This window comes from Lineus longissimus, chromosome 17, assembly GCF_910592395.1.
Source record: "Lineus longissimus chromosome 17, tnLinLong1.2, whole genome shotgun sequence".
Lineage (NCBI taxonomy): Eukaryota > Metazoa > Nemertea > Pilidiophora > Heteronemertea > Lineidae > Lineus > Lineus longissimus.
The window spans coordinates 6102799-6126329 of record NC_088324.1 but is presented as its reverse complement, the minus strand read 5'-3'; the positions used below and the strand labels follow the sequence as shown (position 1 = coordinate 6126329).

Genomic DNA, 23531 nt, shown 5'->3' with positions numbered 1-23531 from the left:
TAATTCGGAGTACATTCAACAATTATCGTTGTCTTCATAACCATAGCATCCATGCTGCCATAACACTCACTGTCTCTCATTCATCTCAGCATCATAATGAATTGAGAATATTGCTTGTTTAGTTTCGGTTTGATTGTCATCTGAATGTCAAGGTCAAGGTCATAGTAAACCAACGCGCGCATTGATTTGATATCGTGCGTTTGCATGTTTGAGTCGCTGTCAAACGCAATGCAACAAAGCTTCTGAATAGGTTGCCATGGCAACTTGGTCTGACCCTTAGGGGACGATACGGGGTGTAGGGGAGGTGTAGGCGACATAAAGGAAACAGGAAGGGAACTGTATCAAGGGTGGACTAGGGTACTAGAACATATCTCACTTCAATGCCACGTGATTATATTTAGATTACGAGATTTGTATTTGCATAAAAAGCGCCGCGATCTGCGTGTGTGTGCGTGTGTTGGTGACATTCAATCCAGCGTTGGCGCTGATACGCGCACGATTCATATTGGATAAACCTTTGGATACATTCTCTATCTCTGTCATGTGAGTGTTTACTTTAATTTTAGCTCGAAATTCGTTTTAGAAAACACGCTGGCCGAGAATATGTATTGTTTTTGTCAGGATTAACTAGCCAAGGACATAAAATAAAGCTGTTCGGCTTGCTTTAATGTCACGTCCTTGGCGCCTGCTGCTGGTACTGGTGGGAATATCACATTGTATTCATATGCGATATACACATACTGGTATCGATGTAAGTTCCTGATGCTCATTTCTTTTTCCTAGTCGTATCGTATTGTGTTGATAAAGTCGTGATGCGTTTTTCAGGATATCCTGCATGGCTTGTCTAATTGATTAGCAAGATCTCATTCATGCCATTCTGCGTTTTCATGCAGTTTACTGGCAAGCCCCGGCCTTCGCTATGACTTTGGTTTAATATACATGTCTCTTTGATATCATTCACTTCCCCCAAGACCGAGAAATAAAAATATTCATTGTGCTTCATTGAGACTCCTATTGACGGCTCTGTGTAACTTAATCCGGCCCACTTGACTCCTGCTAAAGAGTCCATTTAAGTTGTTTATAGCATGCAGAGCGTAATGTATCATGATAACCTTTTATCAGTGAGGCAAGGATCCCCGAACGCAAAAACGAGCTATTTCGCCAGGACACCTGCCGATTCGACTACCGTCTTGGCTGGGATCCTGACAGCAGTCTCACTATCATGACTATTATCGGTGTCACTTCTAATATAAGGGTCTCCAAAATAAAGCTCACATCCGTGCAAGGTCGTGATGATTTCTACGTAGTGTTCCCCCATTTTCTCTATCAATTGGTGTATCACCAGTTGACTATTGGTAAAATTTAGCGAGATATCACAAATTCATGTACATGTACATGTGTAAAACGCTGTACATTCTGACACGTGTTGGCACAACTATAGACCTAGCTGCTTGCATGAGACTCACCACTGTACATGTTGTATCTCCATGGCATACTCGCATTGGGAGTTTCGAGTGGTTTGTCGCCCGAATTGGCGACAGCGTGCCATTTAGGGATCGTTGTTTGAACTGTCTACTGTTGCTGATATCAGACTATTAACCAAAACCTTTTTCGTACATGAATGATTATACAGCTAAGAACTCTCGCCGTACAATACATGTATATTTAGCTAAGTTCTCTTCGACTAGCTGGCACTCTTCCGAAGAAGAGTCTTCTGGAGGCGCAATGTATCTCTTCAAAAAGGCAGCTGTTTATGTTATTGTAGATAAGTGCCATAATCAACTATTCAAATTACATGCACACACAATGTCATGACATGGACATCTATTTACTACCACTGCTTTACCAGGGATCGATAAGCCCATACCGGTTATACTAGCTCCATGCTCGACTTGTTACGTTATCGGTAAATGCTCACCAGGCGCTTCTGCGTTGACGTGTTGCTATTGGCGGTCAATATGGCGGTGTATACATAAGCTAGCATCCTCGTGGTAAGGCACAGCATGCTTCAATAGATGCATGCAGCAAACTACGAGTACATGCATACCATTGACAAGATAGTATTCTCACATTTTCTATAATCCGAATAATTAACATTATTGATTGTGCGGTATGGAATTGATTTCGAATTATACATGTATAATATTACAACTGATGTTTTCGTGCGGTATGTATATATAACTTCGGCTTTTAATGTAGGCCTATGCGAGACATCGTTCAATGAGGGAAACAGCAACAGGTCGCCCTATCAAAAAGGATCAGGAAGTATTATCCCTGCACTCTAGTCTGAGAAATAAAGCTTTTTTGGCTTCTGGAGAACCTTTGCTGTTTGTTTCGACCTTCACAAAATATGCAGTCAGTTGTGATTTTTTCAGGGAAACGAACAACCCTATTTGCAAAAAAAATACCCTGGCATTCATTGGCTACAGTTTATTAGTAATTTAAGTGTGTTAAACCAAAGATTTGCTCTACATCCTTATTTACACCCAAAAGGGTATATTTCACGGGTACTGCTTGCATCTATAAACCTGTAATACATAAACTGTACCCTTTTTGATTGTTAGACCTGTTTTTATCGCCGTGATGTGATAAAACGGGTAATATTTCTATCCGACATGGCCCTTTGATGAATGCCCCGAGGTTTATAGCCCGAGTTTTATTGATATTGATTTATACAGATTGCTGTGGCTTGTAACTTCCCCAAGCAATTTAGTGCTGCAAGCCTGGTTTAGACTATGTCGTTCACGCTCTGGATCAGACAGATGAGGGGAGATTTAATGACAGCTGTTGTAAACTGAAATGGCCTGCGCGATGCTATCTTGTAAGAATATTGTAAGAATACGCAAATACAAACATGGGGAACGTCTTCGTTGAAAATTATATTCAGTATGTATTTACACCATTTAAAATTTTCTAATTCAATTACACATTTCAAATAATTTATGAGCAGCGTAGGCCTTGAAGCATATTGTTTTAGCCCTGTTTACCAATTAAAGCAGGACTGATGACACTTATAACAAATCTTGTCGCGTCTAGTTTTCATTGCAAACATCCTTTTCGGAAGGAAACACTTATGAAAATACTATTCAACCTTAAAACTGCAGTAATAGGAGCATATCGTTGTAATGATATTTCAACACCCTGCATGACGAAATATTCTGAAAGACGAAAAAATAGTTCCGCACAGGAAAAGTTAGTGTGTCAATTCACGGCCAAAACAACATCTCGTGCCTATCAATCAAGGTCATGAGACCTTGAAGATCAATGTACTCAAATGTACTTCAGCAAGTTTCGAATATCACCGGGTGTCTTGACCATTGATTGAGTCCATTCATCATAAAAAGAGTCACTGGAGAGACCTGACCCATTAACCTCTCACGACCCCCTCACTTCTCATTTACGCCTTTCGGGAATAACAAAATTATCATATTTCCGTTTTGTTGGTCCGTAAATGGACGCATTCAACCGTTGATAATGGGGGTGGTGAAGACCAAAGCTTTCAAAGCTATATTAAAGAGATCCAATCGTGGCACAAGTCGTTATTTAGAGACTAGCTGAACGTGGTAAAAATAACTTAATTGGTGATTTCATCTCATACAGTTCATTGACTACACAAACAACTACCTGAAGGGAACTCGAAACTGCTAACATTTATCAATGGAAGCTTATTCCCGCATTAGGTTTTAACCGGGACGTTCAAAACTCCCTATCTTTATAAGCATTTTGCTATAGGTTTCTTTTAAGTTCTTGTGGTGCATGTATATCAAGTTTCTGGCCGAGATGAATATAAAGGAATTCCTGGTCGGCTTGTGTTGAGATTATTACAATTCGAGGTCATTTTATGTCATCTGCCCATACAGAGTGAATAAATATATCAATATCATTCCACATCTACGATAGAGCAACGCCTTGGAAACAAAACCCTTCTTGCCGATCGTACTGGCTTGGGGGTCAAAATATTAGTTTCTGGTTCATAAAAAATGATATGCCCACGCATGTCACCGTAATTTTTAGTCACAATGCCAAACATCATGTACATGTAATAACGTCGTTGTTGCAGCATTTGACGTGCTCGTACAGATATATTTCGCATGCGGTATGTACATGCATGTACAGTGAAACCCCATCACTGGGCACCTCTCAATGGGGACACCCTCTCTTGATGACGCTAAATTTGGGACCATAATTGGGTTTTTCCATTAAAAATTGACCTCTCTAATCAGGACACCTCCCTATTTAGGACAGCACTTGTCAGTCCCGAGGTTGTCCTTATTGGAGAGGTTCTACCTCATTTATGAAGGTGGCCGCTATCCTGTGTCATTTTATCATCGGATGATATCAATTAGCGCTATTGCTAATGATACTACCATTTGCATACAGCGCAAGTGTACACCCGCAAACAAAGCTAAATCCTATGCTATATAGTGTGTTACACAGCTATGATGAATGTATGGTGTAGTCTGCATAAAAAACATGAATAAATGATCCAGTCCATTACGCCATTACATTGTTTTGCTTTATGTATCTGCATACACATTGACCTATAATTTAAAAGCTCAAAGATTCAAAAGCATGATGAAATCGTTCCCCGGACATTCTATACACCTTTCCAAAAATGGGGCGCTGAGTGTCCGAAATAGTGATGTCATAAGGGGAAACTAGGCCTTATGGTGGAGGGACAAAGGAGATAGTCATGGTTGACCAACACACTTGAATGCCTTTGATGACGGACAAGGGGGGAAAAGTTAGTTCCAATGCAAGCCATCAATTTCGGGAAGCATGTATACGAGAACATTTCAAACTTCTACACCGGCTAGTCAGCCAATTCGTCCATAAGCTTACTTAGGTACATTACGCTAACCATTGGCGTTTTGGTCTTTCTTAACTTACATATTTTTGTACAAGCTGGTGCGTTTTCCCTTTTTCCAGTTTTGCACAAATTGGATGCAAATTTAGGAAAACAGTAAAACTACTGCGTGGCGTCTGTTGTTTTTCACAAAATATCGCACCAGGGCATGAATAATTGCAGTGTCATAACTATGCCGAGCCCTGCACGACCTGACTTTGAAATCTGTCATGTTCTCCCTACAAATACCCTCATTAGATACAGCTGTAGGAAATACACTCCAATCCTTTTTTTGAAACAGAAAATAATAATGAATAAGAGAATGTTATAGTATCATAATATACATGGATGTATAAAAGTGGCCATGCGTAAATGTGTTTATAAAGTGGCCTCCGCAAATGTGTCGGAGTGGGTTGAGCAAATTGTATCAAAGTGGCATGCGAAAATGTATCATAAATGTGGGCCCTGTTCAAAGGCATCAAACATTGTCAAAGTCTCATTTGCAAATGTACTAAAGTGTCCTCTGCAAACTGGAGGAGTTTGCTGCAGATTGATTCACTCATCGAAGATTTCATTATAGCACCAGAAAATCCCAAGATGCCACTAAATTCGATGAAAACCTCATATTTTCTATGTGAGGACCTACTGCAGGCGAGCACATAAGTACATGGTCTCTGGACTATTGAAAATGTCCTTCGACTTCTCTTAGCTCTGTCCTATTCGTTTTGTTACGAACGTCGTTTTTAGATCTGCTATACATTGTGTATAACGCTCCCAGTGTTAATTTAATACCAGAGGGTCGTTTTTGCGATGGAGTAATTAGTCATTGCGGGGTATGATAGAATGTTCTATCATGACCTTGGACTAGATCGGATCGATATACCCGGGACCGCGGGATTCTTAGCCGGGTCAGATGTACCTAATCTTCCACACTCCAGACCAGTCCATTTCGTCGTCTTATTCGTCTGTTCTTATGGACTGTTCCTTAAGGCGAAAAACACAGTTGGAGTTCTGATGATTAGCAAATATGCGTTCAGTGTATCTATCTCCCATGGGTTTTTTTTACTGGGTATAGACTTTTAAAGAACCTCTAGCTCCGCGACATAATCACGAAGAGAATGACATGTGTGCTCAAGGTTTAAGCAGTCGACATGTTGATAGATCTATCAACAACATGTCGGCATGTTCCAACAAATTCTCACGCATCCATTACTTCAAGAACATCGCTCATCTCTATACATGTATGGCAGTCCAATGAAAACATAACACTCGTGCATTTCCTGACAACCCCCGCTTATTTACTCAATGGCCTCGTCACAGCTGACGACATGCACGTCACCGTTTCCAAGGAGAAATTAGTCTACTCTCCAACCATTCTCCTGAAGCGTTCGGATCTGCTTTCAGAATTATGTTCTTCGGTGACTGTGTTTATAGGAGTGCGGCGACATTTATATAATCTTGTCTTCTGATTTGCTCTATTTATAGGGGCTGACAAAGAAAGAATTCGGGGTCCGCTCTCTTTATCGTTATCAACGTCCAGTGCATCTATAGTTACCCCCCCCCCTCCCCCACCTCTGGAATATCATGATGCTAAACTCCGAGCATTACATGGTTCCGAGCACCTCGTGTTCCTGAGCTTCGAGATTCGCGAAAAGGAAAAGAAAACTAAAATGTCGTTTAGTCGAAAAAACAGAAAATGTTTTCGTAATCCATCAAAATGAACATTAGCGAGTTTCCGCATCGCTTACGATTACGATTACGATTACGATTTGTGTTTGACGTCATCGATTTTCGGTGCTACGTCGTCCCCAGCGAAATCGTCGATGGTACTTTCGTCTCGTTCTTACGAGGATTCCGGCTGATCTTCGTAAGTCGAAAAACGATTACATGGATTGGCGAAAAGCCTATTTTTCACGCTACATATCAAATTCAAGGTGAAATATTCATTGAAGAATACTTTAGAACATATCTGTCAAACATAGGAGCTGCATTTAATTTGATCAACGGCGATTTTGATCATGTTTTAGCGCCGAGAAAAGTGCATCCAGAGCACGAGAGCAGAGTATAGGGCCTATACCACAGTACACCAAGTCGTTGGTGTGAATGCGGAAACAAAATTTCTGGTTCATGCCGGTGTAATGTTTTTGAGTGTTTCTGTTTTTGAGTGTTTCCCCTCATTGTTTGGGAACGCTCAAAAATAGATTGACAAGTTTTTCTGTGTATCCCCCCTATTGAAAAGTCGTGGTCTCTCTAGCTGCCTATTGTTTGGAAACACTGACACATGGGGAACAACCACAGATGTTACACCGGTTTTGAGAGTATTACGATTACGACTTTGAAATCGTAATCGTAATCGTAATCGTAATCGTAATCGTAAGCGGTGCGGAAGCTCCCTATTGTTGAAATTTAACGAACAAGTTTTCCAATATCGCAACATTGGCAGAAGATTGGGTTTCACAATATACAAATTCAAAGGGAAGTTTATCCTTGTAATACAACTACACTGCCTGTCGGGGTGTCTTTTGATCCAGCCGAATTAGTGTAGTGGTTTGAAATGTCCTAGGAGAGAATGTCCTGGAAAGAAAGCATTCTATTGTGTGCTTCAATCGTTGAGCTATTGACAGCCCTGGCCTCTGTAGAAATATAGACCATGATTTGTCGGAATACAATAGGGCCGGACATTGTTTCAAGGGGGACATTTTCTACTTCTTCACCGCCCTGGATTAGCCCTAATCACTATGACTCTCATACATTTCATCTTACTCTGATTAGTGTCATCTTGTCTCATCAAGAGACAAAGATACATTCCATGTCATCTTCAAGCTGACAGCAGACACGGTCATTGGCTCTAATGCGGCGTGCCATGTTCGTATATGGTTGCCGCTCTTCAAGGGAAACCCATTGCGTGCAACGAGAGACGATGTTACAATTTTAGCGGTTTTATCTTGTCGTGTACAGACGATTCGCTGTGCCTGAGTCTGTCGCTCGATCGCCGACTCAAACATTACTGAGTCTCGCCCGTCATTGGCCAATACACAGATTTCATCATGACAATGAACATCACTGACGAGCTCGAATTCAGGTAGAAGGGAAATAAAATGTACATCACTTAGCCAAGGATTTATAGCAACATTAACAAGGGATCGTTTATAGACCGATGGCATAATTTTGTCATACCAATCAGTGTTACATTTCATCGAACTCCACCTGTGTGCGAGCTTGTGGGTAATGTTGATTGTTGTATTGAGCAGTCAAACCTCGGCCTTCCGGATGTCTCGAACTTTTTCCGATCTACCGGAAATTCCCGAACGGTTCCAGATGGCGACGAGAATGACGTCAAATGCAACTACAATGTCGTTGAATAAAGTTTCTTTGCCTGAGGCATTCAAGCGATTCTGATTAGAATGATCTCACGTCTCCAAATTATTGGCTTAACGTCTCAAACGGATGGTGCGGTTTCCGCCGGCGGTGAGACGGAAATATGCAAATTTATCAATTATGAAAAAGGTGTGAAGAACGTATTCAGCAGTGCTGTGGTATCTAGTTTAACTTCATGTGTAATATTCAAAAGAGACATACAATATTACAGGAATCAATCTGACTCTCAAACTGAAAACGTTATCTTATTAAAACTTTTTAACTTATTAACTTATTAAAACATGTTTTATTACTTGGCTACTAAAGCGATATGACTGTGTAGATGGTAGCGATAGGTAGCAAATACATATACAGTGGAACCTTCCTTCGCGGACACCTCTCTAATAAGGACAACCTCTCTATTAGGTCACTTGTTTTTGTCCGCAATTGATTATTTCCATTCAATTTGACCTCTCTAATCAGGACACCTCTCTATAAAGGACAGCACTTGTCAGTCGCATGGGTGTCCTTAATAGAGAGGTTCTACTGTATATGAATCCAAAATTCGTCAGCAGTCTGTCTGGCCTGTTTACAAATCCCAAGTTTGGGTTGTTCGAATAAGATTCCGTTAAGTCTTAACATGAAAATCTCAATGGGATAAGTGAATGAGATGACGTCCTTGAGGATAGTTAACCAAACCATTAGGGATAACGTGACTTTGTTCTTTTGAACAACCGAGCCCAGATAATCGCTATATAAGGCAAGTACTGACCTTATGACAAAAAACAACATATTTTGTTAAGCCTGTGGCGGCTCTGGGGTTTTCATATGCGTTGGCCCGGCTCGCTAACGAGGAACGCTCCTTTAACATAAAATGAGTCGCGGTGGTGACGTGGGTCTCTCATCACTGGCGGTCAAGAAGTCCCTGGGTAGTTCTCCTCTGTCGGTGTGAGGCTATCGGCAGGTATTTTTTGCCGTACGCGCCTTACTCCACCCACGTGTATTAATTGGTACTGGTCGGAAATGCTCAGGTTGAGCGCTTATTGAGTAGCTCATCTCAGTCAGTTCTACTGGACGGTTTCAGGATAGAGTTTGTTAAAGTGTTAAGTCGGATGGCAATCACTACCATACTCGAATCGTCAAGCCTCTCTGCCCTTGACATTTCAGCACGTGCAGTCCTGTCATGCTATATTTTATAAATATTGTCATGTGCATGTAGTTATGAATAGGCGTTTCGATAGTTGTCCTTTCGTATTCATATAGAAAAAGAAATTATTGAACACTAAATCTGTGCAGTTTGATGGAAACTGCAGCAAAAGTTGACTTGCATGACTGGGCAGCCGAAAGCTAGATTAGCTCCGTTGGTCCTTCCGAAAGTTTGTGCTTGAGGCGAGTATAAGCAACGATCTTTCTTAGATCTACAGTACTAAACAACATTCCTTGTATTTGTGTTTTCATAGATTAGTAGCTATTAACTTATTGAGGTGTATGTCATTAGCCATGTGACAAATAGCTGTACCTCGCTCTTACACGTTTCAGCCCATTGTGTGTACTAGCATAATGAGTGATTACGTAATCTAATGCCGCGGTCAAACCGATCTATAATATGAACACTGAACTACGATATACCTGCATGTTGCGTCGTATATCAGAATATTACAAAATGTTATGCGTAGTCTTTCAAGATTATGCTAGAAAATACGTGGCCGTGACAATAAATATAACATAAACACGAACGGTCTAGGCGAGCATATGCATAACGTGCTTGATTTCGACTTCTGGCGTAATATCACTCATCAGACCTTAACAATCCGCAGTGACTGTCATTTTCCCTTTGGACTATCGTAGGCCGTTTGTTAAAAGGATAGGTTCGTATTTTTCTCGATTAACATACTGTTCCCACTGCGGTTGTGCGCCTGATGTGCTGCGTAAACGAGTGATTCTAGTCGCTGCAACCAAAACAAAAAGCGCTCGTTCGCGCGGCACTTTAGGCGCACAACCGCAGTGGGAACAGTAAACGTTTAGGGAACATTTTCAGGTGTGGTGCGTTTAAATTGGCCGGGACCTGTGGTGTCTTGCTGACTGCGTAACTAGGTGTCGGAATCGATGCTGAGGCCCTTGCAATTTTGTCCTTCAAGAGTCGGCAGACGGCCAAATGAATAAAAATGTCGTTAGAGTCGCGGTTGAAAGGGGGGGAGGCAGTGCGCAGCGCGATTACAGGTTTTATCCGCAGAAAATGACTTTTATTTTACATGGCAGCTATTATAGTCGCAAATCGTAGCGACAAAAACGCTCGTTTGTGCTGCACTCTAAATCATCTACCAGGGTCTGGCTCTTGAAAAAAAACTTTCCCACTTTCTCGTCATTAGACCACATTCGAAAGTCTGTCAGCAGGTGCAAATGCGCAATACACGTGCGTACACGACACGATGCAATGTCAAGGTTTACTCCAAGATATTTGCCGTTACCCGCTTGCCCGGCCGACTTTCGAATCTGGTCTTTGCCTCCAAGTTCCATCTAGCCCTCGTCCTCTTCAACCTGTTGACTGCTGGCGTCAGTCATGTCAGTTGAATCCTTTGCCAAGAAATTTCAACTATATTCATGATCAGAACTAACTTGTATTTGGCCTCGTGTTCATTTGCATCACACGATGTATCCCAATGCTTTAAGTATTGATTATGCATGCGGCTTGTATACTGAAATACGATCTAGTGACCGGATCAAAGGAAGACACTAATATTCGTAATGTGAGTGTCGCCTGTTTGATATGATGACCCTTAAAGAGGAAAATGAAATTTCGAATGACTACGACTGGACACAGAACGCAACTGTTTGGGATTTCGGAATTGTGAGGGGGGGGGGGGGGTACCACCCATATAATAATATTTTGCTCAACAAGCCCATGTCACCAACGTGACGAGTTCAATGCCGAGACAGCTACAGTCGTTGCATCAGATCGATGAGAAATCGATAGAGAGATTTGTTATGTTGGCTGTAGCCGAGAACATAATCCGATCATCGCACCCAGATTAGCAGAATCATGGTCATGAAGCTGATAGATCAGTGTTACAGGGATGCTGGAAATCGATCAATCACGCTTAGCAGCATTCTGCGGTACCTTGATCGCCATGTGCTCATTGAAGGGAATGTCGTACGGACGAGATTGAGAAGGGGAGGGGGCGATTTTAATCCTATGTACAGTTAGAACCATGTACTCCTGCATTGGTAAGCGAAGCCTCGTCGACCCATCTCATCTTGTAAGGTCCGGATTCGACACTGATTCACCTGATGCGGTCAACATGGACTCCGTACCCCCCCCCCCCTCTCTCTCTCCGTCGGACAATGGACATCTTTTCGAGGGGGGGGGGGGGGGGTACGAAGTTAAAGTTGACCGCTGCATTTTATAAGCTGTGAGTCAAACTGGAGTCGTCGGTAGGGTTTCACAGCATACAAAAATTCCTTCATTGGCTCTATAAAGCCAAAACGTTACCTCAATATGAGGAAGAAAACGGCATACACGTGTTTTCCTCTTTGATAGAGATTCGACGTGTAGGAAAACACTGCTCAATGTGAATGCGACACTTCGCAACTAAACCTAAACCTTACCAACACCCCGATACTACCATTTTTGCGTCTCCACCATGAACAAAATCCGATCATCGCACCCAGATTAACAGGATAATGATGAAGCCGAGAGATAAATGTTACAGGGGCGTCAGATATCCATTCATCATTGCTGTTGCATCGAACGGAAATATTGCAATGCAATGAATTGCTTGGACTTAGTGACTTTGATTGATTAGCCAATTTTTAGTTACTTTCCTTTCCTCGGGGGGCGGGGGGTGGGAGTGGGAGGTTATGAAGTGAAATAAAAAATCTAAGATCTTATGTAGCGCTTATATACTGTACATACGTACTTTCACCAATTTGTTTAAATTTGTTCTCCAGCGTTCAATGGCGTTATCAATTAGCTTCATAGGAATCAAAACGGAGCGCACATTTCGCGGGACTCTGCGCCATTTTAGGCAAGTTAAAAAGTACCGTGTGGCCCTGGCTGAGCTCTTTACCCATGACCTTCTGATCTCAGGTCAGAGAGGCTTCCAGTGTGCCGCGGCGCTTCCATTTAGATACATCTTAGATATATAGATTTCTTAGTTAGCTAAATACCATTAATTAGCCCCTCTCCCCAGCTCCTTTATAGTCAGTCCCCTTTAAGGACCCAGGGTTAATGGAAGCGTACGCAATGCAAGGCTGCTTGGGTATGCTGGTCGATAGAAGGCCGAAGCAATATGCTGTGACACTGCCATTCCAGTGGAAATTTTGAAAAGACCTGCCTCAAAAATGCGAAAATGCTTCTTCTTTTCAGATATTTGACGACAGTCTAACATGGCTGACAAGAAGTTCATTGATGAGGTGTTGGCCGCCCATAATCATTACAGAGGTCTCCACCAGGTGCCGCCAGTTACTGTCAACCCGAAGCTCAACAAATTCGCCCAGGACTGGGCCGATCATTTAGCCAAGACAGACTCATTTGCACATAGCAAATGTGACTTAAACGGAACGCGTCTTGGGGAGAATATAGCTATGAAAATGTCAAGCAATGCACAAGATTATAAAGGTATTTAAAACGGCAGTGAGATTTATTTTTTTATGCTAAAGCGCCCGCTAAAACAGGATCGGGCCCAGGAGGGCGGAAGAGGAGGCACAACGACAGCATGTGTTGCCGCGAAAAACTGCACGAATATTTTTGTCACAATAGAGGGTGGGAATACTTGTGCATGAAGATGTACACTAAACATGCGTTTATTGCCCTGTTGCTGATCTTTGATAAGATTCAGGGCCTCTCACTCGGCAAGATTATTCAAAGCAACTGAACTAAATTATGGGCTGGCTAATTCATGAAATAAAATTGCCAGAGATGTTGTTGGTCGTTTATCAAGTTTCGCTTTGGGGAATTTATAGACTTTTGCAGGAGTTAATTTTAGGTTCGTGTATATCATGTATATCAGCGTACATGTTCGTACATTCCTTTCAGGGAAGGATTTTGTTGACCAATGGTACAGCGAGGTGGAGAGATACGATTTTAAAAAGCATGGCGGTCCAAGCACAGGTGAGTGTATATAGGGCATGGTGAAAAATGTAGAAGCAAACTTGGTTGTCATTGTGCGAGATGAGTTCCTATGTTTCATTGCCCCGCCAGTCGGCGCTTACAGCAGTACACGAGACTGCATATTTTGTGCCTAGAACTCATACTCCACTCAGTGGGACCGTGTGACAGATGTGCTTAAGAATGTACCCAGTCAGGGTTTTCCTAGTGGTTCTATAGTCCTGACTGTTGTCCTGAGACCATAGCGTTTCAACAGAGCTTTGAAGCACCCTAGATTTTGCCGCTAATCTATTTAGTGTTACATTTCTTTGAACAAACTTCCTGTCCCGACGGAATTCATTAAATGCAGAAAATGGTAACATAATGGGGCAAAGGAGCCCAGAAAGTCAACCTTAGACTATCTGGCGGCCATGGTGGATTTTGGCAGCCATGTTGAATTTGAGGCAAGTGCAAGGTGTACCCAAAGCATATTTGAAAGAATTTGTCCTCGGGACTGTAATGTGATGCATGCTCATGATATTCTCTGTTTTTCAATACGAATGTACATGTACTTAGATTATTGCATTCAAAGGAACTGGATACTCTACCACCAAATTATGCCAAAATGATTTTCTAATATTAGCATGAGTCATTAGGATGTGACGTCTTGCTACTGATACATGTATCTGTGAGTATCCGATAGTAGACGCTGATCTACACACATCTATGTACCACAAACTATCGTAGGATCTATAATTAGCATACGTTTCTTAGAGTCCGAACTCGCCCAAGGAAAGAAGATAACAGGGTCAACGAGACAACCAAGAAGGCTGTAGCTGGGAAATATCATTTTTTCGTGGTATAGCATGGGGTGCTTGAAAGAGCGTAACAAATTTTTATTTATTGTCTATGTCAGGTCATTTCTCGCAAGTCGTGTGGAAAGGCTCGAAAGAGATCGGTGTGGGCCGTGCCATCCTAAAGGGAGGCCAGAAGGTTATCGTGGTCGGCAGCTACTCTCCCGCCGGGAATATGATGGGCGACAATAATAAGAATGTCTTCCCAACGAAAGATGGGAAGATCACCTTGCCAGAGAAGGGTGGTAGGTTATTTTAATAACTCAGTCATAAGTCATATAATAGTCCTAGATTGGGGGGTCGGGGAGGGTGGAGACTGGCTTCATAAACCTTTGTTAGTCATATATAAAACCCGGGCAGCAAATACCCGTCAAAGTGCTGGCGTGGCTAAAATATTGTCAGGCAATTATCAGCGTTCTAGGTAAGCGCATTGATTAAGGTAATCATCGCACGTCCATGCAGCTGGGCCCACATTTGAGAGAGGCGTAGGCTGGTCTGGGTTGAACCGGGGTCGCCATGTTGAGCAAAATAGACCTCAATTGTAGACTAAACGTAAAATTCGTTGAATAGTTCTAGCAAAGAAAGGGGCCCTAAATAATCGCTACAGAAAAGTATGTTATTGAGTCAATCGCCCATTTAATTTACAGGACCACCAAAGGGAGCATTGAAACCAGGGTCGGCAGGAAAGGGCCGACCAGTGAGTCCAGGGCGGGTGGGTGGCCCATCCCTCAGCAAGCCCCCGCCAGCGGGCATCCCAGCCGGTTATACCTCAGTCTCAAGAGAAACGATGACGCGCCGAGGCCCTGACGGGAAAACGGAGACCACGGTGAAGGAGACGTATAGTTACCCCGATGGCTCGAAACGAACTGTGGAGAAACGCGAGATTAAATCAGACGGGACGCCGGGCAAGATTACACCCCCAGCTCAAGACGTGAGTCGTATTCTCCTTCTTTATTAATAGACAGGTCTCGCAAGGAAGGGAGATAACGGGCGAAACACGAAAAATGAAAGGGAGTGGTGTATGACAAGATTTGTGCTGATTCATGATCATTTAAGCGATACTCGTAAATCATATTTTCAGTTGCAGGGGGAATATGGGAAATGTGTAGAAATGTTTACATTTACATACTGACTTCGTCGATTGTAGTAGCTCTTCATTGAACTTGCAAACCTGCGTAATAGCAAACTTTGTCTCTGATGACACAGCATCGTTACTTTATTAGCAGGTTTAGCAAGCCCTATGAAGAGCTACGAACGCCGCAGTTCAAAGTATCGTATGTAATTGAATTATATCGACGATCGATTTTGAAGAGTTCCGCGATCCTCGTGCTACTCAACATGAAAGTCAATTTGTTGAGTGCTCAATACGCACAGGACTTGATGACACCACAGCCCTCACTTCGTGCTTCGGCCTTTGTAAGGTTCTCAAAACCCGCCCATTATAGCATCGTCCATCTTAGGTGAAGCGCTCTTTGCATGATCGGCTCCATTTTCCCTTCCCCACCAGCAGATGCTTGGGCTTTTCGGTATGGGTACACAGGCAAAAGTCTCCGTCCACTTGTACTTGACGGCTCATGGACGTTCTGTCCACGGAAGTCCATGGATGAAACGTTCATGATCATCACAAACCTCGTTTACAACTGGTCTCCCATCAGCTATCCATGGATGGAACGTTCATGATAAACCCCATCAACTATTTGTGGACGGAGACTTTGACCCCCCCCCCCCTCGCTCTTCCCTCTCCACCTAGAAAATAACACATGACTTAATTAAGAATGATATAGTTATGGTGTCATACAGTGTGTTGTTCTGCTTATGGAGAAATTAAATGAGCCTATTTAGAATCATTGGTTCCCCGACATTCTGTCCTGGGACATTTCAAACTTCTACATCGGGGATTTTGTAATTTCTTCATGAAAATCCTCGTGTTCTCCGCTTCACTCTCCCCCTTCACTTGTTTATACCTCCCTGTGTCACACCTTCTTGCAGCTGGAGAAACGAATGAACGATATGAAGATGAACGCAGCCAACAGGCCAGGGTCGGTATGTAGAACACTTAGCTTTTTTCTTCCTCAGTGTCTCAGCCAATAAACGTTGCTGTAACGAAACTGTGAGATCATTTCACACAGCGAATGAGAATGCTCGACGTATTTCGTTATGGTAGGACCAATATAATTTGTATCACAGTCCATGTCCACGCGGCGAATCTCCAATTATTGTTTTATCGGTGAATGTACCTTTTACATGATCAAACACCGTGATTAAATGCAAAAATCGTTATTCGGTATGGTCTCAGGTACATAAGCTAACTTAGGATAGTACCTATTTCCATTATGTTTGTGCTTTAATCGCCCCAAAAACTGATAATAATATACCGACTGCAGCGCCCTTTACGTCAACCGACTTTTCGACATCTCAGTTTTCGTTAGTTCATACTTTTGCCACGAGATGTCCTGGTCGATTTATCGAGCGGTTACTCCACACATGCATTGCCTGTGATCGTGAGGGGATTGTTCCTGGAATACTGGTTCATCCTGAGTGTTTCTAAACAAGACCGGATGCATAAAAATGTTCCATGAGCACGTCTTAAGAAATGCTCCAGACAACATAAAAAGTGACCAGACTGCAGGTGCGCAAATGCCACTTGAAATGGATTGCACGGCGTTAGTCACGGCCCATCCTGCTCAGTCAATTTTCTTTAAGATGGTGTTAATCACCAACATTTAGCTTACACCAATCTTTTTAAGAAATGTAACATTTTTATGATGATGATGAATAGAAACTTAAAGTACAGTGGAACCTTCCTTTGGGGACACCTATCTAGTAATTGCCCTATCTATAAAGGCCACTAGTTTGGGTCCCAAATTGGGTTTTTCTATTCAATTTGACCTCTTTAATCAAGACTCCTCTCTATTAAGGACAGCACTGAATATCAGTCCCTAGAATGTCCTTAGTAGAGAGGGTTCTACTCTATAATCATATATTCATCTGAGAGAGATTGGTACTCGTGAATTAAGACTAAAACGTGATTTCACACGACCGGCGCTTTAGCCTACTTTACATTTTCACCCCTGAGAAAATGTATCTTCTTAATTCCTGTTTATTAGTCCGGCGCATATCTGTTAACTAGATTTCACGTGATGAACATGACGTCAATAGGGTTTCAGAAACTCGCGTATGACTGGATCATGACGTAATTTGATATCGACTGAGGCGTGGAAAGGAGATGCTGGTACGAAATGCGTTAACTTCGTAACTTTTCGGCAAAATCTATCGTTCCATCAGACACAAAGACTACTTCTTTTGCCAGACAGAGTTCCATTTTTGAAACTTAAAACTTTTAATGTTACAATGGCTGTCTTCAGTAATGCTTAGTCGTTACTATAGCAACCGGTTACCAAGCCACGCAGGCAACTTTATTGAAGAAGCGATCGCGTGATCGGTTAGTTCCTTGACGACAAACAATAACCATTTTCCAATGTGAATGTACTCTTGGAGATAGAGGCCTTTAATCATAATTTCAGGTAAAGGGTGGTTTGACATGCTTATTTTGTATACTTAGGGGTGCTGATTAAAAAAAAAGCAGTCTTATTTGAACCACTCAAGACAAAATAGCCATTTGAACCCTTTTTGGGCCACAAATTACCATAGTTAGTAAATACCGTTTTTTAATCAGTATTTTAGGTAAGGAGGTTTGGGCAGGCCTACATGTATTTAATCTTAAAAGCGGTGCTGATTCTAAAAATAGCAGTCTTATTTAGCACATCTTGTTCTTAATAATATTTCGATGAAAGTACGTGTCCATTCCTTACTGGGAATTTCTTTTCAGGGCCATTGGCGATGTGTCGTCACTTCAAAAATTCCAAACGCAACGTTCTAACAATAGATATCTGCACGTGCATCTGTTGTGATGGACTTAATATTTAACGATTAAATGTTTTTACGTTTTCTTTTTGATAAAATGGGTGGTTTGATTCGATTCTTTTGAGTTTATTTTCTTTAGCGGTGTAGTGCTAAGTCATTGGTTAGATACATAACTGTTTCTGGTGTCGGCCTGTTACTTTTAAGTGTCATGGGTTCGATTATTTTGTATTATTTTATTGGTGACAGTGCCTGGTCTGGGGTTCTATTTTGTGGAGGTGTTTGCGTCACTGACACCACGCTTTGAATGACCCTGTTTGCTTACTTGTTGCTTCGTGACCAAGATGTTCGATTGCACTGGATTGTGCGAGACCACCATCCCAAAAGACAAAACAGTCGAACCCATGACCAACTAATAAAACACTACCATGACCAAGCACTACGTAGCGATAAAACTTACAGGCTCGCAGACAAAATATTCTATAAAGAATCTTTACAAAAATCATTCACAGATCCATGAAAAATGAATTATAGATACAAAAAATCCCCAAAGGAATTTTCGTGGAGAATTTTCAAAGACTATGTATTTGCTAATTTTCATATACAGTATATTATCTTTTTTTTTGCAAAGATTTTATATTGAATTTTGTAAAGTCTCCTAATGTGAGATGTAAAACCTGACACAAGCTATATAAGTAGAATACATAACGAATTTAAAAAAGATAGTTTTTTCTATAGTCTTATCTATAGACAAGGTTTTACTTTACAAAATACTAATAGAAAAATCACATAAAGAATCTACATAGGTTTTTGAACGGCCATTTTCTTAATCGATTTTTAGCGGAATTTCAGTTTCGCATCACATATTGGAACTTGAATTTTTGACTAAGAGGACTGTCCGTTATATGCGAGGTTCCGGTTTAGTCGTGTCCGATTCGATGAGACTAAAAGTGGTCCCTTGTACGTGAGTTTTTATGCCAGTACAAGTAAAATATCCCACATAGGTGGACAGCAGCCTATACATCCGGCAGAAGATCCAATAGGGTTACGACGCCGGTAATGATATGATAATATGATATTATGTATTATGATATAGGTTTACTGTAGATCAGGCTATAAGAACCGTTAACTTTCCAATATTGCTCGGATGGGGATGACTCAACTCTCAATGTTTTTATCAGATCTTATATCAGTATATCGCCCGAATCCGATGGAATTCCACCGAAGCGCTGGTGATAATGCTGACTGAGGTTATGAGCGTATGTCTGGATACATTATCCACTGCAGACACCCCGATGATTGTGCAATATCATGATATATAATCTCATATCATCGCGGCTATCGGCTTCTAGTTCGAGTTAGAGAGGAAGCACATATTGTGTCTGAACTTCCTGGTGAATGCTTCTCAGCGTTCAGCTGTTCGAGCAGTAGTGCACATGCAGACTTCAGTGTAGTATTGTGATCTGATCGCTGGGCGGTGTTGGCTGAAATTCTAGCCTTTGTTTGTTCTTAGAGGAAGTCTTTCTCTAAAGTTTGTTGTAGGAATAATTCGGGTTTGATTGTCAATACTGCCGGATTTATTGAGAGGACAACATGGGATGTGTGGTTAGTATTTTTCGCATTTCTTTCAACTCATCAAATTCGCTGACATTTGCCTTACGTAGCATCTAGATTAGAGTAACCAGCCTCTAGGTGGTAACCGGCTTCTCTGGATGGGCGTGTGACCATTGCTCTTGCGAGTCGGCGCTTCAGAGTTGACCATAGCCGCCACAACTTCGGCTAAAACTTGAAATCTTAAAGCAATTAGAAATCCTCCAAGATTAAGTGAATGCCAATATTTTTAATTTAAGGTTGGAAGTAGGATTTTAAGTTCTAGCCAAAATAGGGGTGTATATCGTCAGCCCTTAAAGCAGTGCATGAGACTGTCGCGGTTAGAACCCTCGGCAATTTCACACAATCTCGATCCACTTAGTGGCACTGTGTATCAGAGGTAGGCCTACTCGAATATCGCAAGTACTTAAAACGACCGATACAGATCGGCATGAAGCACCGGGCGCAACCGCCCACTCTGCTCAGCGGAGGTTTCCATTTTGACAGTTTAACCCCTGCTCAGAGGATCGGCCATGCCTAAAATCCTATTACGCCGCCGATAATACTTATTTGAAACGTTCTATTGACGTTTTTGACTAAAGGCGGTGGTCATCAAAAAGAAAATTCCGTGATGCCGTTCGTTCAGAAATAAAATAAAGAATAAGAATTTCAAAATTACCAGTTGCGTTATGAATATGAATTTTGTAGACTGTTGTAAAACTATAAATGCCAAGTTCCAGCGAATTTGCCTGCGTAATAACTGCACTACTCCAAAGTAGTTTTCTATTTACAAACAACATCAACAGCGTACGCCTTTAAGAGGGGTTCTCGGTCAGTAAGGGGTGTGGAGGGTGTAGGATAGGAATCTGCTACCTCTCTCCAAATCATTGATTGACCTTAGGTGCCTTTTGCGTACGTGTCAGCCTACTATAATAATTAGCTTGAACCTCTGAGAGTTCACTTCAAGGTCATCAATGATGGATCAAAAGTGGGATTGGAATAATTGATGGCAACATAAAACAATTATCATGAAATCAGTCTATATCATTCACTAAATTGTATTAGTAACACGGCTTAGAATAATAGGTCCTGGTCCTCTTTGTTGGTCCTCGTTGTGTTGATGAATAACGGGGCCTTCTCAGTGGGATGCTTTCTACAGCTGTTGAGAGATAGGCCAGTGACTTTATGCAAGTATCAATTCGTTTCTTGTACCCCCCCCCCCCCCCCCCCTCCTCAAGGGTAGTTAAGCTATCACCACTAATCTTTGCCGATGCTTGAGTAGTATTTATTTTTCCTTTAGTGAAAATTTGGCGAAGCTGGAAAGAATAAGGATGCTAATGTGTCGATGTCTTGTCGAACATACAGCCTTACCCAGTAAAATTAGTTCGGTTACTTTATATGACGGTGATAACTGATGTATTGTTGATGGTGATGTCTTGACGAAAGAAAAAGTAGCATTGGTGAAAAAAGGGTGATGCTTGAGCCTTAAGATGTCGTTATAGGGTGATAAGGTGTCGTACCCTTGAGGAGGGGGGGGGGGGGTACAAGACACGAATTGATACTTGCATTAGTACGCCTAAACAAAAGCACAGTGTACACGCGTACAGTGCTATACATCCGGAAAATGAGTCCATTGAACACATTCTTAAGCAGTTACCAGGGTATGACAGTACCGCTCTCGCACGTATTTGCATCCGCTATACACCGGCGACAAAAAAACTCTGCAGCTGCCCTTTCACTCTAAACAACAACGAAAGTGGCCATTGTTTATTCTTCTTGTTTGTATAGCGCTGTATGCTTGTGACGCACTTGTCCGCAGTGAAAACGTATTAGGGCCCGCTTAGTAGACTTTCGTATAGGCTAGATTACTCCGCGTCGTGTTAGTCAGTTAATTTCGGTGCAGACAAGGGGTCACTCATAAATCAGGAGAAAAAATCTATTTGAGTAGTCCTATCATTAGCCTAATTTGTTGCCGGCCTATTGGGCATGCATTTTGTAATGCGTCAAATACTTGCACAGCTCATCTATTTGTCTTTTTTATGTTTTATAGAACATTAGGCAAGTTTCGCAATCCATACGAACGACTTACGTAGGTCTGTGGTGCCACCACGTCCTGTGCTAATTTATTCACACGCAAACGAGTCTCGTACATCATCTTTTTGTATATTCTCGTAGGAGGAAACCTCGGGAATTGAACAAAACTCTCGATAAACTGAATTCCACATACTCTGTACTTTGTCAACCGTAACTCTTAGTGAGTTTTGCGAAACCTGACTATTTGTCCCGGATGGGGCCACAGCTGCTATAGCATGAGTATTTGATACTAGATAATATAGGCCTCGGTGTAAGGCTTCTATCAACTGACAGTGATACAGATCTAGTGGGCCTATCGCAAAATATCGATCTCTTGCCATGTGTTTGCCTTGTCCCGTCACCTGTGCATATAAGTCTACAAGTACTATAAGGGTTGTCTCAAAAAGGTGTACACATACCAAACGCAGAAACAGGGAAATATGGGGAAATAATTGGTTCCTAGTGGGGAGAGCCGACTGATGTAAACATTCGAAATATCTTCGGATAGAATATCGAGGGAAGAAATGATCCTATTATGCGCTTTGATCCTTGATCTATTGACGGTGATGGTCTCTATAGAACCATACCATAATCCTTCAGAATACATAAGGGTCGGACCCTTTTTCCAGGAGGATATTTCTACTTCTATACCAAACATGATATATATCATATCAATATAAATGCCAAGCGTTTGAAATATCATGGAATAAATTTAATACTTTCAACTGGGTCGTCCATATGCTTTCAGACAATAAAAATAGTTTGCAAGGCACGCAGTGACACTGCTTGTGAAATAGGCATGACAAGTTGAAATATCTCATCGGCCTTGGATCATATAGCTAGAGGGAGCTGGAAGCGCTGGCGGATTAATACAGTTCAATTGTGACATAATTTGGCTATTACGCAATGGGGAATCTGGTGGGTATCTTACTTCTTCTCGACTAGATCCCGTCAGCCCATCAATCTTGTCACTTCTTCTTCAGCGTTCAGCATTTCGTGACCATCACCTGGAACCAACATCTTCCATCTCTTCGACATCGAAAGAGTGCGCCACAAACTTGTATCGGATGGTATCAATACTAATCTCAAGGAGCCCGGGGCCGGATTTTCAAAGCTCCGCTATCGGATAACGGTGGTTTGGCGGCAGTTAAAACACAGTTATTAGCATGCCGCCATGATTGCTCCGTTTGGCTTCATTAATTAGGCTCCGTAGGCTCACCTGCGGCTATGCCAACGCCTCAAGGGCTCGTCATGGGGTGCCGTCAGGTTAGAGCGGTCACTTAACCTTCGCTAAGTTTGGTAGCGGCAATTAAAACTCAGCGCTCGCTGAACTAACCTGACTTTGAACAACCGGACCTTGGACCTGCGCTGCACTTGCAACAAAATTGGCTGTTTGCTATATAGGTCGTCATGCAGTTGTTCCCTACAGCTTCGTCGTCTGTGACGTCAGCTTTAGCCAAAAGTTCTAACTTCTTTTCAGCACAGAATGTGTCTGAGTATTTGGTGATTTGTCACTAAGTTTGCATTCGCAGGTGGCTGTTGGATAACCACCTCTGGTGTAAGTGTAGTCTGCTGTCCTACGCAGTCGATATGATATACTATAGAGACTTGGCATTTTCTGTCAAATTGGTGAAAGCTATCTACCCATTGCTGGCATCCATGAGTCTCGACTTCCTTGTCCTTTCATCTGCATTCATGTCTCGGCCTGTTATTTAAAAAGTCATTTTATCACGCTGTTCAACGGATCCTTCTGATATATCCCTACGACTATAGTGAACAGGTTTAACATACCTGAGGTATACTTTTTTAAGCAAAATATCGCAGTCCTGTGGACCAATCAACCTCACCAATCAACCTCGTCCGC

At 42.0% G+C, this 23531-nt stretch overlaps 1 protein-coding gene across 5 annotated transcripts in view; it reads left to right on the top strand.

Moving 5' to 3' along the window:
• Positions 1–23531, top strand: part of LOC135501634 (uncharacterized) — a 49473-nt gene that overhangs the window by 10350 nt on the left and 15592 nt on the right. The window contains exons 1-6 of one of the 5 annotated variants that reach the window (XM_064793855.1): positions 331–543; positions 12570–12821; positions 13239–13313; positions 14206–14388; positions 14791–15074; positions 16133–16186. In XM_064793855.1, the coding sequence (XP_064649925.1) occupies positions 12590–12821; positions 13239–13313; positions 14206–14388; positions 14791–15074; positions 16133–16186 (828 nt within the window). In that variant the 5' untranslated portion in view covers positions 331–543; positions 12570–12589. Of the gene's footprint in view, positions 1–330; positions 544–705; positions 752–12569; positions 12822–13238; positions 13314–14205; positions 14389–14790; positions 15075–16132; positions 16187–23531 lie in introns of those variants that run through there. The other 4 variants (XM_064793852.1, XM_064793857.1, XM_064793854.1 and 1 more) reach the window with 4 other exon arrangements.